The 13,274-nt window shown below is 42.0% G+C and overlaps 1 protein-coding gene across 1 annotated transcript; it reads right to left on the bottom strand.

Annotated features, from left to right (window-relative positions):
* Positions 1-11,614: 11,614 nt before the first annotated feature.
* On the bottom strand, positions 11,615-12,925 carry LOC141026742 (probable indole-3-pyruvate monooxygenase YUCCA11). The gene is made up of 4 exons (XM_073503589.1): positions 12,656-12,925; positions 12,101-12,334; positions 11,942-12,013; positions 11,615-11,794 (listed from the first exon to the last, which is right to left on the bottom strand). Exons 1-4 carry the CDS (start codon positions 12,923-12,925, stop codon positions 11,615-11,617), a joined length of 756 nt encoding a protein of 251 aa, XP_073359690.1.
* Between the last annotated feature and the right edge of the window lie 349 nt (positions 12,926-13,274).

Here is a 13,274-nt window from a genome sequence, read left to right as displayed (position 1 = left end):
TTTTCTTCTTCCTTTTTCTTTCTTCTTTCTTTCTTCTTTCTTTTTTTCTTCTTCCTTTTTTTCTTCTTCCTTTTTCTTCTTTCTTCCTTCTTTCTTTTTTTCTTCTTCCTTTTTTTTCTTCTTTCTTTTGGTTTTCATTTGGTTTTCTTTCTTCTTTCTTTTTGGTTTTCATTTGGTTTCTTTTGTTTTGTTTTCTTTTTTTTCTTCTTCCTTTTTCTTTCTTCTTCCTTTTTTCTTCTTCCTTTTTCTTTCTTCTTTTTTTCTTCTTCCTTTTTTCTTCTTCCTTTTTCTTTCTTCTTTCTTTCTTCTTCTTCCTTTCTTCTTCCTTTCTTCTTCTTTTTTTCTTCTTCCTTTTTCTTTCTTCTTTCATTGTGTTTTCATTTTTTTTCTTCTTCCTTTTTCTTTCTTCTTTCTTTTGGTTTTCATTTGGTTTTCATTTGGTTTTCATTTTTTTCTTCTTCCTTTTTCTTTCTTCTTTTTTTCTTCTGTTTTCTTTTGTTTTTCTTCTGTTTTTTCTTCCTTTTTCCTTTTTCCTTTTTTCTTCAGTTTTTTTCTTCTGTTTGTTTTTCTTGTGTTTTCTTTTGTTTCCTTTTTTCCTTTTTCCTTTTTTCTTCTGTTTTTTTTCTTCTGTTTGTTTTTCTTGTGTTTTCTTTTGTTTTCTTTTTTGCTTTCTTCTTCCTTTTTCTTTTGTTTTCTTTTGTTTTCTTCCTTTTTCCTTTTTTCTTCCTTTTTCTTGTTTTTCTTCTGTTTTTCTTTTGTTTTCTTCTTCCTTCTTTCTTCTTCTTCCTTTTTCCTTTTTCTTTCTTCTTCTTCTTCCTTTTTCTTCTTCCTTCTTCTTCTTCTGCCGGCGCGCGGAGGATGGCAGGCAGGGGCAGCGGACGGCGGGCGGCGGGCGGCAGGGCGTCGGGCGGCGGGCGGCGGGCAAGGGCCACGGGCACGCTGCGGCGGCGGCGGAGCGCTAAGGGCAGGGCACGGGCGGCGGCGGCGCTCACTGGGGACGGGGGCGGCGGCGCGCAGGGCTTCGGCGTCGGCGTCGGCGTCGGGGCAGGGCTTCGGCGTCGGGGCAGGGCGTCGGGCGGCGATCGGCGTCGGGGCAGGCCTTCGGCGTCGAGAGAGGAGAATGGGAAGTGGCGGAAACTGCTAAGTGCAGTATATATAGACGTACCTTTAGTCCCGGTTGGGGAGGCGGACCGCGACTAAAGGTACCCTTTAGTCGCGGTTGGCCACACCAACCGCGACCTTTAGTCGCGGTCCTCCTCCCCAACCGGGACTAAAGGGTTTTGGCGCCGCTTTCGTTCCCGCGCACAAAGACCCTTTAGTCGCGGTTGGGGACAACAACCGCGACTAAAGGGTACCCTTTAGTCGCGGTCCGCCTCCCCAACCGCGACTAAAGGCATTGTGCTGCTACCACTGCCGCTCCCCTCGTTAGTTTAGTCCCACCTCGCTAGTTGAGAGGGGCGCGCAGTGGTTTATAAGCCCCACTGCCGCTCCCCTCTTGAGCTCCTCTCCATTGCAGGCTTACGGGCCTAATTGTGACTGCTATGCCTGATGAGCCTACTGGGCCTTCTGCGGGCCTGAATCCTGGCCCATCGATGGGTTACTAGTCGTATTCAGGCCGTGGTGGCCCAGTAGGTGGCATATTTTTTATTTTTTGCCTGTTTTTTGTTTTCTTTTTTGCTTTATTTATTTTGTTTTGTTTCTACTTACAACAAAAAACTTATTTATTTTATTTTATTTTGTTTCTAATTACTTATTTATTTTACTTTATGATAATTATTTTTGCTATTAAAGTTTCTAAGAAAAAAAGTTCTTTATGAAAATTCTTTTAGCTTTCAATGATTTTGAACAGAAAATACTTCGATATTTTTAGTTGAATCAATTTTATATAATTTTAGTTTCAAAAATACTAGAGGTTGCTTATAATGTTTTGAACAGAAAATACTTTGATAATTTTAGTGTCATAAATTTTATTTATGTTATTAAAATTTATTTTATTTTGTTTGTACTTATATATTTTATTAAAGTTTATATTATTTTGTTTCTAATTCATTTTAAAATCTTAAAAATACAATTATATATAAAAAAATCAGAAAAATAAAACTAATTCATTTTAAAATCTTAAAAATACAAATAATATATCAAAAAATTCAGTTCATCGATCCCTTGAAGGTTTGACAAAAGGTTTGATACATCATTCAGTTCATCGACCAAATACAAAGTTTGGTACAATAAATTATTACACATCAATTCTTCCCTTGTGTCCCTGCTTGCTTACGATTGTGCCGTATCCATGGAGCATCCTCATCATTTAACTTAATGCTTGGGTCAGTGTTCACTTTGAAGGGCGGAATTTCACCAAACATATTATAATCTTCTGACATGTCTGTCTTGTCCTCCACTCCCACGATGTTTCTTTTCCCTGAAAGAACAATGTGGCGCTTTGGATCATCGCATGATGTACTGTTCGTTTCTTATCTTTCCGTTTCCTCGGTTTGCTACTCATGTCCTTCAAATAAAAAACCTGAGCGACATCTTTGGCAAGGACGAATGGTTCGTCAAGGTAACCAAGATTGTTGAAATCCACCATTGTCATTCCGTATTGCTCGTCCACCTTTACCCCACCTCCTGTTAGCTTGAACCATTTGCACCGGAACAAAGGGACCTTAAAGGAGGGTCCATAGTCAAGTTCCCATATCTCCTCTATGTAACCATAATATGTGACCTTTCGCCCATTCTCAGTTGCTGCATCAAAGCGGACACCACTGTTTTGGTTGGTGCTCTTTTTATCTTGGGCGATGGTGTAAAATGTATTCCCATTTATCTCGTACCCTTGGAAAATCGTTATAGTCGAAGATGGTTTCTTGGCCAACATGTACAGCTGATCTCCAACATCATTGTCATTCATTAAATGTTTTCGCAACCAACTGCCGAAAGTTTCCATGTGGGCCTTTCTAATCCAGGATTCAGGCTTCCCCGGGTTGTCCGAGCGTAAAATATTCTTGTGTTGCTCGAAGTACGGAGCCACAAAGCTGGAATTTTGCAGAACTATGTGGTGTGCTTCAGTCATAGAATGACCGTCCATACATATCGTGGATTTCCTTCCGATCTTGCCTTTTCCACTTAGTCTCCCCTCGTGCCGTGATTGAGGAATACCAATCGGCTTAAGGTCAGGAACATAGTCAATACAGAACTCAATTACCTCCTCATTTCCATAGCCCTTGACGATGCTTCCTTCTGGCCTAGCACGGTTACGAACATATTTCTTTAATACTCCCATGAACCTCTCAAAGGGGAACATATTGTGTAGAAATACAGGACCGAGAATGGAAATCTCTTCGACTAGGTGGAGCAGGAGGTGCGTCATAATATCGAAGAAGGATGGTGGGAACACCAACTCGAAACTGACAAGGCATTGGACCACATCGTTCTGTAACCGTGGTAGATCTTCTGGATTGATTACCTTCTGAGAGATTGCATTGAGGAATGCACATAGCTTCACAATGGCTACTCGAACATTTTCCGGTAGGAGCCCCCTCAAAGCAATCGGAAGCAATTGCGTCATAATCACGTGGCAGTCGTGAGACTTCAGGTTTTGGAACTTTTTCTCCGCCATGTTTATTATTCCCTTTATATTCGACGAGAAGCCAGACGGGACCTTCATACTGCTCAGGCATTAAAAAAAATGACCTTCTCTTCTTTGGTAAGAGCGTAGCTGGCACGACCTTGAAACCATTCCGGATGCCGGTCATCTGGGTCTTTCAAAAGTTGCTGGTCCTGCTGTGCTTCCTTTGTATCATTTGTCTTCCCATACACGCCCAAGAAGCTTAGCAGGTTCACGCAAATATTCTTCGTAACATGCATCACGTCGATTGCAGAGCGGACATCTAGGACTTTCCAATATTCTAGCTCCCAAAATATAGATTTCTTCTTCCACATGGGTGCGTGCCCGTCAACTCCCCGCGGAACTGATTGTCCGCCAGGACCCTTTCCAAAGATGACTTTCAAATCCTTGACCATATCAAATATCTCAGCACCAGTACGTTCCGCAGGCTTCGGCCGGTGATCTGCCTTGCCGTTGAAATGCTTGCCTTTCTTTCTTACGTTATGATTTCGGGGAAGAAATCGACGATGACCCAGGTACACGTTCTTCTTACAATTAACCAAACGTACACTTTCAGTCTCATGTAAGCAGTGCGTGCATGCATTGTATCCCTTATTTGTCTGTCCCGAAAGGTTACTAAGAGCAGGCCACTCGTTGATGGTTACAAAAAGCAACGCTCGTAGGTCAAATTCCTCTCCTTTGTGCTCATCCCAGACACGTACACCAGGTCTGGCCCACAACTGTAAAAGTTCATCAACTAATGGCCTTAGGTACACATCGATGTCGTTCCCGGGTTGCTTTGGACCTTGGATGAGCACTGGCATCATAATGAACTTCTGCTTCATGCACAACCAAGGAGGAAGGTTGTAGATGCATAGAGTCACGGGCCAGGTGCAATGGCTGGAGCTCTGCTCGCCAAAAGGATTCATGCCATCAGTACTTAGACCAAATCTTATGTTCCTTGCGTCAGCTGCAAAATCTTTGAACACTCTGTCGATCTTTCTCCATTGCGTTCCATCAGCGGGGTTTCTCAACTCCCCGTCGGACTTACGGTCCTCTTTGTGCCATCGCAACGACTTGGCATGCTTTTTGTTCATGAACAGACGTTTCAACCGTGGTATTATAGGAGCATACCACATCACCTTGGCGGGAACCCTCTTCCTGGGTTTCTCGCCCTCAACATCGTCACCAGGGTCATCGCCTCTGATCTTATAACGCAATGCAGTGCATACAGGGCATTCATTCAAATTCTCGTATTCACCGCGGTAGAGGATGCAGTCGTTAATGCATGCATGTATCTTCAGAGCCTCTAAACCTAGAGGGCAGACAACCTTCTTTGCTTCGTACGTACTGGCGGGCAACTCGTTATTCTTCGGAAACATATTCTTCAACATTTTCAGCAAATTTTCAAATGATGAGTCACCTACACCTTCCTGTGCCTTCCATTTTAGCAAATCCAGTGTGCAGCCCAGCTTTTTCAGACTATTATCGCATCCTGGATACAACGACTTTTTGTGATCCTCTAACATGCGATCCAAATTCTCCCTATCCTTGTCAGTTTCGCAGCGTCTCCGTGCATCAGCAATGGTCCGACCAAGATCATCAGCGGGCTCATCATGTGCCTCTTCTTCACCTTCACCTAACCCTTCCCCACCTTCAGCATCATCCTCCATGAAAGTATCACCGAAATGATCATGATAGTTGTCATCGATATCATCCCCTTCTTCATCTTCTTCCATTCTAACCCCTCTTTCTCCATGCTTGGTCCAACAATTATAGCTTCGCATGAAACCGCGCCGAAGCAGGTGCATGTGAACCTCTCTTGAGGAGGAGTAACCCTTCTGATTCTTACAGACAGCACATGGACAGATAATAAAACCTCGCTGCTTGTTCGCATTTGCCACTACGAGGAAATCTTTCAAACCCGTAGTGAACTCGTCGGAGAGTCGGGGACCGTACATCCATTGCCGATTCATCTGCATTATTATTATATAAAGTATATAATTAACCATCATGCATTTGTTAAACTAACTAGCTAGAAATAATACAAATTAAACAATGAACTACACACATGCATATTTTATCAATGACACATGAAAGGTTCAAGTTGCTAACCGCGATCGCGGAGGAAAAATAAATGAGAAAGCTCAAGTGTGGCTCGGACACTTCATATCATGTTTGTTTCAGGCTCTCGGGCATTTCATCGAACACCTTGTGTGCATAGGAGGAACCAAAAGCAAACCCACCACCCCCTTCTGAAAATTGTGAAGTGAGCTGAGTCCTATATATAGGGATGGGCCTTTAGTCCCGGTTGGCCTCGCCAACCGCGACTAAAGGCCTACGGGGACCTTTAGTCCCGGTTGGCCAGGCCAACCGGGACTAAAGCCCCTCCCGTCCGCCAGCTGGATGGGCCTTTAGTCCCGGTTGGCCTGGCCAACCGCGACTGAAGGCCTTCGGGGACCTTTAGTCCCGGTTGGCCAGGCCAACCGGGACTAAAGCCCCTCCCGTCCGCCAGCTGTCGACCGAGCGCGCTGGGCCCAGATAGTTGGTCGCGGGTCCCAGATAGTTGGTCGCGGGTCTCCTCCCGAACCGCGACTAAAGACCCCTTTTGTCGCGGTTCGATTATTTTGGGGACTAATGGGGGCGTATGGAAGCCTCTTTTTCTACTAGTGGAAGTAGTACGTATAGGAATTGGATTAGTTTCGGCTTTGGTACGTGTTGGCTTGGGTGAGTCAGCTTCGAGTAGGATAGTTGGTCCTGGCTATGTGTATATATACGCAGCGTTGGGTGAGTTTTGTAACCGTGGAGAGAAAACTAGAAAATAGAAATAAAGAGAAAAACAAAGGGCTCGATACGGGCCCTTGGCTATCAGTTTTGTGTGTGCGTGTTCATCGTGTGATTTGATGTGACCGATCCTAAGGGTGAATTTCCAACATTTGGTATCTAGAGCAAGGTCGCGGTGAAGCTGCACTTGCCACGGGGTGGTGACCCGACAAGCACCTCGGGGCGGGCGATATAGTTGCTGGGTGGTGCAGCGACGAGGAGCGGGTGATACAGTCATTGGTGTAGCGACGTGGAGGATAAGAGATAGTCGTTCGGCGGAGCGACGACGAAACGGCGGCGTGGACGCTGTCGCAAGCAAGGTGACGAGGTGATCGTCGTTCGACGAAACTACCTGGAGGAGGGCGACAGGGCTGTCGTCAGCAACGCGTTGGTGATCGTTGATGGTTATGGAGGTGCCAAAGTTGCGACATCGAGGAAATCATCGAGATCATTGTTGGAGGGTGCAAGATGGAGATGGCGAAGTTGCAAGCTGTCGTCTAGGTGTGCACATGAGTTCTTATAAGGTGCGTCCAAGAGTTCAGGTGTGTGAGTCTTCTGTTACAGTTGATATGCGTCACTGGCGAAGGAGAATTGCGAGCGAGAGCAGGCGGAAAAATGAATTTGTGCCTTGCATTTCCATTCGTGATCAAGGAGTAACGGCGAGTTCGTATACGGTGGAGATGAGTTGCACGCATATGGCGAGTTGTGTTGCCGCTGGATAGGAGATGTCGTTTGGTAAGTTGTGGCACCAACGACAAAGAAATAAGATGTGGCGGGTGAATAGATGTGTCTCCCCGTGTGCAAGTAGTCAACGAGAAGATGAAGACCAACGTGAAGAGGACGCGCATCAGTTAAGTTGAGTTCCTGCATGAGGCTATACGTTTAGTCTGCATGTAACACGCTAAGATGTGGCAGCGTGGCTGGAACTCCGGTTAACCGTTGGTAGTCCGGGTAATCGTTGATTTCAGTCTACAAGTCGGCATGAAAAAAGATGGTGAGGAAGTGGTGGCCATCGTTGCAAGAAGAGAGAAGTTACGATCCGATAAGTCGCGTCACCAGAGGCAGCCAACATGACAAGTTGAACAGGTGTCGTCTACGTGTCTCGTTTCTATAAAAATTCGGATGTTTGAATTAGGGGTGAATGTTGGAATAATCCAAACAATTCTATGTGTGTGAGCTTTACTAGTTGAGTTTTGTAAGAATTAGTATAAGCGTAATCAAGGTAGCCGGTGGTTAGGAGAGTCCGATTTTGTGTCTTCGTTGGCTTGTATGCCAGGAGTTGGCCGTGTCCTAGTACTGAGAAGTAGTACGTATAGGAATTGAATTAGTTTCGGTTGAGTCGGTTTCATGCGCTAGTTTTGGTACGTGTTGGCTTGGGTGAGTCGGCTTCGAGTAGGATAGTTAGTCCTGGCTATGTGTATATGTACGCAGCGTTGGGTGAGTTTTGTAGCCGTAGAGAGAAAACCAGAAAATTGAAATAAAGAGAAAAACAAAGGGCTCGATACGGGCCCTTGGCTATCAGTTTTATGTGCGCATGTTTATTGGGTGATTTGATGTGATCGATTCTGAGAATGAATTTCCAACATTGACTAGTTCTAGCAATTCCATTTGCACATTGATAAATGGTAGCTATAATCGACGAAATCTGGATGCCATGCCTATGGATGAAATCTGAATGCCATGCCTATAATATTAGTCTGACTAATAACAAAGCGCAAACAGAGGTACACTTCATTCTCCTTGCCTCTACAGAAAGGGAAGAACACCAGAGGATGTCTAAACTCTGACGGAAGTGGCGAAGCAACTGCTGAAGGTGGTTCTGCGAAGGAAATTACGTTTGTGCTCAGTGGTAGATTAAACTAGATTTTTTTCACTAATTAATATGGAACGGGTATAAAGCATCTATCCTGGCTTGGCTTGAAGATGGGTGCTGAATCACGTACATATCAAGCAAATGTTTGGAGTAATAAATAAAAACTTGGAAGCTACTGCAATTACTCGTGTGTGTTTGACATGAAGAAATGAACTACTTTGACTTGATTATCTTTTGCACCATTTGCTGTTGATGATTTGGGATTGTATTAATTGCACTTAGTCCCTTGTTGTTACATATCATGTTCAAGTGGATGACTTTTGCATCTGTAAATTCAAATAAATAAAATACTGTAGGTAATTGTTCAACAAAAATTACAAAGCTCTTTGCACCATGTGAGTATAAAGCCCTTGATTATATTATAAAAGTAATGCTTACTCCCTGGCACATATGAACCTTGAAATAAACAGAAAACTAGTTCTATCAAAGATAGATAGACAGGTGGCAGTGGATAGATTTCTCAAAGAATCAACCGTCTAGCACACTAGCCCTGGTAAACTACATGAAAAAGATAAAAAAAATCGAGAAGCAGTGGATAGATTTCTCAAAGAATCAACTGTCTAGCACACTAGCCCTGGTAAACTACATGAAAAAGATAAAAAAAATCAAGAAAACGCAAAAGACCTTTGCATTTCATTGCATGAAAGGATGGGGAAAAGTGCATTAATTCAAAAATTGTTCAGAAAATTGGAAAATTTCATGAATTTCGAAATTTGTTCATGATTTTGAAAAGTTCACAAACTTAGACAAAAATTCATAATTTTTTTTTTAAATTGTTAGATTTGAAAAAACTTCACGAATTGGAAAAAAAGTTCATGGGTTTTGAAATGAAGTTCTCTGGTTTGAAAAAAGTTCATCGATTTGGACCAAAAAGTTCACGGATTTGAAAAAAGTTCATCAATTTTGAAAAAAAATCACATATTTGAAAAAGCATCCGGATTTTGAACAATAATTCTCGGATTTGGAAAATTTTCATCATTTTTTGAAAAAGAATTCATGGATTTTAAAAAAGTTCACAGATTTTAAAAAGGAAGTTCACTAAGAAAGTTGCAAAAAACTGAAAAATATTCATGGATTTTAAAAAATGTTAACTAGACAGTTTGCAAAAAACTGAAAAAAACCACAGATTTGAAAAAAGTTCTAGAAAATTGAAAAAGGTTCATGCTTTTAAGAAAGAAAACAGGAAAAAGGAAAATAAAAAACTGTAGAAAAACTGGCAAAAGAAAACACAAAAAATATAATTAGAGCCTTCGTTGTAGTGTTACATAGTTGACGCATAACAAAAAAGAGGAAAAACAGTTTATTGGCACGTAAGTTGTTGTGGCCGAGTTGGTTGTCCTAGTTGACTTGATCCGTTAGGTTGAGGGATTGTAACCTACTCTTGCCCATTTTTGAAGTTTGGAAAAACAAAAGAAAATATGAATGGGCCAAGCACAGGCCATTGGTGGAGAGGTCCTCTTCGGCGCCATCAGCGCCGCTTAGGCTAGCTGGCGCTCGAAGGCAGCATGGGCCGGCCCAGCATCGCTGGCGTCTAGCAAAAATGAACCAGCATGCCAACTCTAAATACACGAGCGACTAACCACTGCACCACCATCGCTTTGATGTCATCAATTGAAAAACACGCTATTTGACCATTTTTCCGGTCCCAGTATAAATTATTTGGGGAAAAACTCGTCAATATGAAAAAAGATTTCACGAATTCTTAAGAAGTTCATCTATTTTAAAAGCAGTTCTTTGATTTTCTCAAAACAAATTCATAAAATCGAAAAAAGTTCATCAATTTTCTTAAAAAAAGTTCACAAATTTGAAAATAGTTCTCTGAATTTTGAAAAAAGCTCACGGATTTGAGAAAAGTTAATGGATTTTAAAAAGGTTCATCGATTATGATAAAAAAAGTTCACAAATTTTAAAAGAGTTCACCAAATTTTGAAAAAAAAAGTTCATGGATTTGAGAAAAGTTCATTGATTTTAGAAAAATCACCAATTTAGATAAAAAAAGTTCACAAATTTGAAAAGAGTTCACCAAATTTTGAAAAAAGGTTCTCAGGTTTATAAAAAGTTCACCAATTTCGGTAAAAAAGTTCACTAATGTGAAAAAGGTTCACTAGTTTTCACAAAAGGTTCACAAATTTGAAAAGAGTTCACCAAATTTTGAAAAAAGGTTCTCAGGTTTATAAAAAGGTTCACCAATTTCGGTAAAAAAGTTCACTAATGTGAAAAAGGTTCACTAATGTGAGTTCGAGTGTCAACAGCCCACAGTTTTTTGCAGTTTAGAACAAAAAAAAGGGCAGAAATGGGCCGGCCCAGTGCGCAGAGAGGGGTATGCGCCCGTTTGCAGAAATGCCATATTCGGGCGCTAAAGGCGCCGAATAGGGTTTGGCCCGTTGGTGGGAGGGGGCCGGGGAGTTGTGCGCCCGTTTCTAAACTAGCCCTGTACGCAAAGACCGTGAGGGGTGGGCCAAGCCAAGGCCGCAGGGGGGGAGGGGGCAGTTCTGTGTCCGTTTCTAAATTAGCCTTGTACAACATATACGGTGATTAGGCAAAAGTCTATACTACCCTTTATACGAGGGGTGTATAACGTAGACTTTCTAACAATGATTCTCTCCCCCCTGATTTTGAGGGAGGTGGCCCCACAATCCTCCTATATCCAATCCAGAGTGTCTATGTTGCACATTACGTAAAGTACATAGATTAGTTTACGTAGATGTAGCATTGTCCTTGTATTAATTGCACTTAGTCCCTTGTTTTTTTTTCGCAGGCAGTTAGTCCCTTGTTGTTGAACATCATGTTCAAGGGGACGACTTTTGCATGTGTAAATTCAAGTAAATAAAATACTGTAGGTAACCGTTCAATAAAAATTACAAAGCTCTTTTCACCATGTGAGTATAAATCCCTTGATTATATTATAAAATTAATGCTTACTCCCTGGCACATATGAACCTTGAAATAAACAAAAATCTGGTTCTATCAAATATAGATGAAGATAGATAGACAGGTGGCCGTGGATAGATTTTTCAAAAAATCAACCGTCTAGCACTGGTAAACTACTTGTAAAAGATAAAAAAACAAATCGAGAAAACACAAATGACCTATGCGTTTCATTGCATTGAAAGGATGGGGGGAAGTTATAGTCCTCCTAGGAGGTTAATTTTATAGTACATCATACAACTCAGTGGACATCCGAGGATTGGTGAAGAACAACCCGCGGTCCTTGTGCCCCTGCCTTACCCCATCATTGGATCTCATCCTTGCTCTTGTTGAGGAGCCTAGTGATGGAAGGCATCGCGTTGTCAAAGACGCATTCACTATTTGATAATTTAGCTGGACATAGCGCCTATCACTGATTTGATGCCATTGGCGATATTCTTGGCATCTGCTGCAATACCAGCCAATCCTCTCCTTCCTAACCCAGCACAGTAGAGCCCATTTTCGCCTTTCCAATGATTCGGATATTCTTTGATGGGCAGTCCATTGCCATTTAACATGCTCTCGCCATTCTGGGATAAAAAAATAACATAGAGCTTGTTAGCACATTTAACAATTGTTGCACCAAGAAAACAAACTCAGACATATTCAAACATCGATGTTGTTACCTTGAGTCATATATTTGCTGTGCTTTTGTATCCAGTTGCAAACACAATCACGTCAAATGATATCTTTTTACTGCATTGAAATTCAACTATATCGCCCATGATCTTACTAATGCTCCCCTGTACCTGTAGGAGATAAATAGAATATTGATAACTTGCCATATAAAGACAACATATGTTATGAAATTTATGTCATGTTAAGGATATACTTACTTTGATGATACCTTTTTTGATTAACCCAGCAGTGCCAACATCAATAACAGCGGATCGGCCGGTTTTTGACTTGAGGATCATTGGATCCATTTTTGGCCTTCTGATGCCATACCTCGATAGGTTTCCAAATATTAAATTCACCGCCATCACAAGGAGCTTATCCACTAGATTCAGTGGAAGGCGGCGAGCAAGTGTCATCCCCAACCGGATTAGTTCCTTTGTCATTACATGAATCTGCAACCACAAAACATGTCACATCTCTTTTGAAGCCTGCATCATCGAATAAAATTTCATAGAATCATCTTCTTTCAAGAGTTAATTTTTCGGTGTAGTTCGTCTAATTGCTTAGTTGTTTGTGCATGTTATAAAACAATCTATCGCTTTATACCATGACATAATTTCTAGTAATAACTCTGAAAAATTGCATCCATCTAGTGGTGGTTATAATAAGAAATTGCCATGTACCCACAGAAAATATATAGTGCCCATAGGGTGGGGGTGGGGGATTCCCTAGTGTTTCCAGGTCAAAAAATAATATATAGTGCGTGTACATACCGGGCTTCGTATAATGACTGAAGTATTGGCACCATAGGCCGCAAGGTCATAAGCAAATTCCATTCCAGGGTTGCCAGATCCAATGACCAATACATTCATGCCAGAGTAGCTCTTGCCTGACTTGTAGCTTGAGGAGTGGACGACATCACCCGGAAAACTTTGCAGTCCGGGGATCATTGGAATATTCTCTGCACTATTCTCACCACTTGCCACAACAAGAAACTTTGCTGTGAACCTGACTATTGTGCTCTTTGCCATGTCATGTGCCATGATGGACCAACATTTTTTGTCATCGTCAAATGTGGATGACTCCACACTAGTGAGATACTTGGGTTGAATATTGAAACGCTCTACATAGTCATCCAAGTACTTCACAAACAAGGTTTTTGGTATGTATGTTGGAGCATCTAGTGGGTATGACATGTGTGGCAACTCACAGAACTCCTTTGGAAGATGCAGCTTGAGGCGATCGTAGGCGCGGTTGGACCAAAGCGACGCGCTGCAACTTTCACGCTCGACAATGAGATAGGGAATTGAGAATTGGCTAAGTCATGCTGCTGTTGCAAGGCCTGCTGGCCCAGTGCCGACAATCAACACTACCACATTATCCATTTCAAAG

The sequence above is a fragment of the Aegilops tauschii genome, chromosome 7, assembly GCF_002575655.3.
Source record: "Aegilops tauschii subsp. strangulata cultivar AL8/78 chromosome 7, Aet v6.0, whole genome shotgun sequence".
Lineage (NCBI taxonomy): Eukaryota > Viridiplantae > Streptophyta > Magnoliopsida > Poales > Poaceae > Aegilops > Aegilops tauschii.
The sequence above is the reverse complement of the archived record's forward strand: the minus strand, read 5'-3'. Positions and strand labels throughout refer to the sequence as shown.

Excerpts from the sequence above, each read along its gene's own strand:
- LOC141026742 (XM_073503589.1), bottom strand. The coding sequence starts at position 12,925 with ATGGCACATGACATGGCAAAGAGCACAATAGTCAGGTTCACAGCAAAG. Across the intron at positions 12,335-12,655 it reads CAGTCATTATACGAAGCCCG|ATTCATGTAATGACAAAGGA; the intron begins GTATGTACACGC and ends TTGTGGTTGCAG. Across the intron at positions 11,795-11,941 it reads GTAAAAAGATATCATTTGAC|AATGGCGAGAGCATGTTAAA; the intron begins GTGATTGTGTTT and ends TTTTTATCCCAG.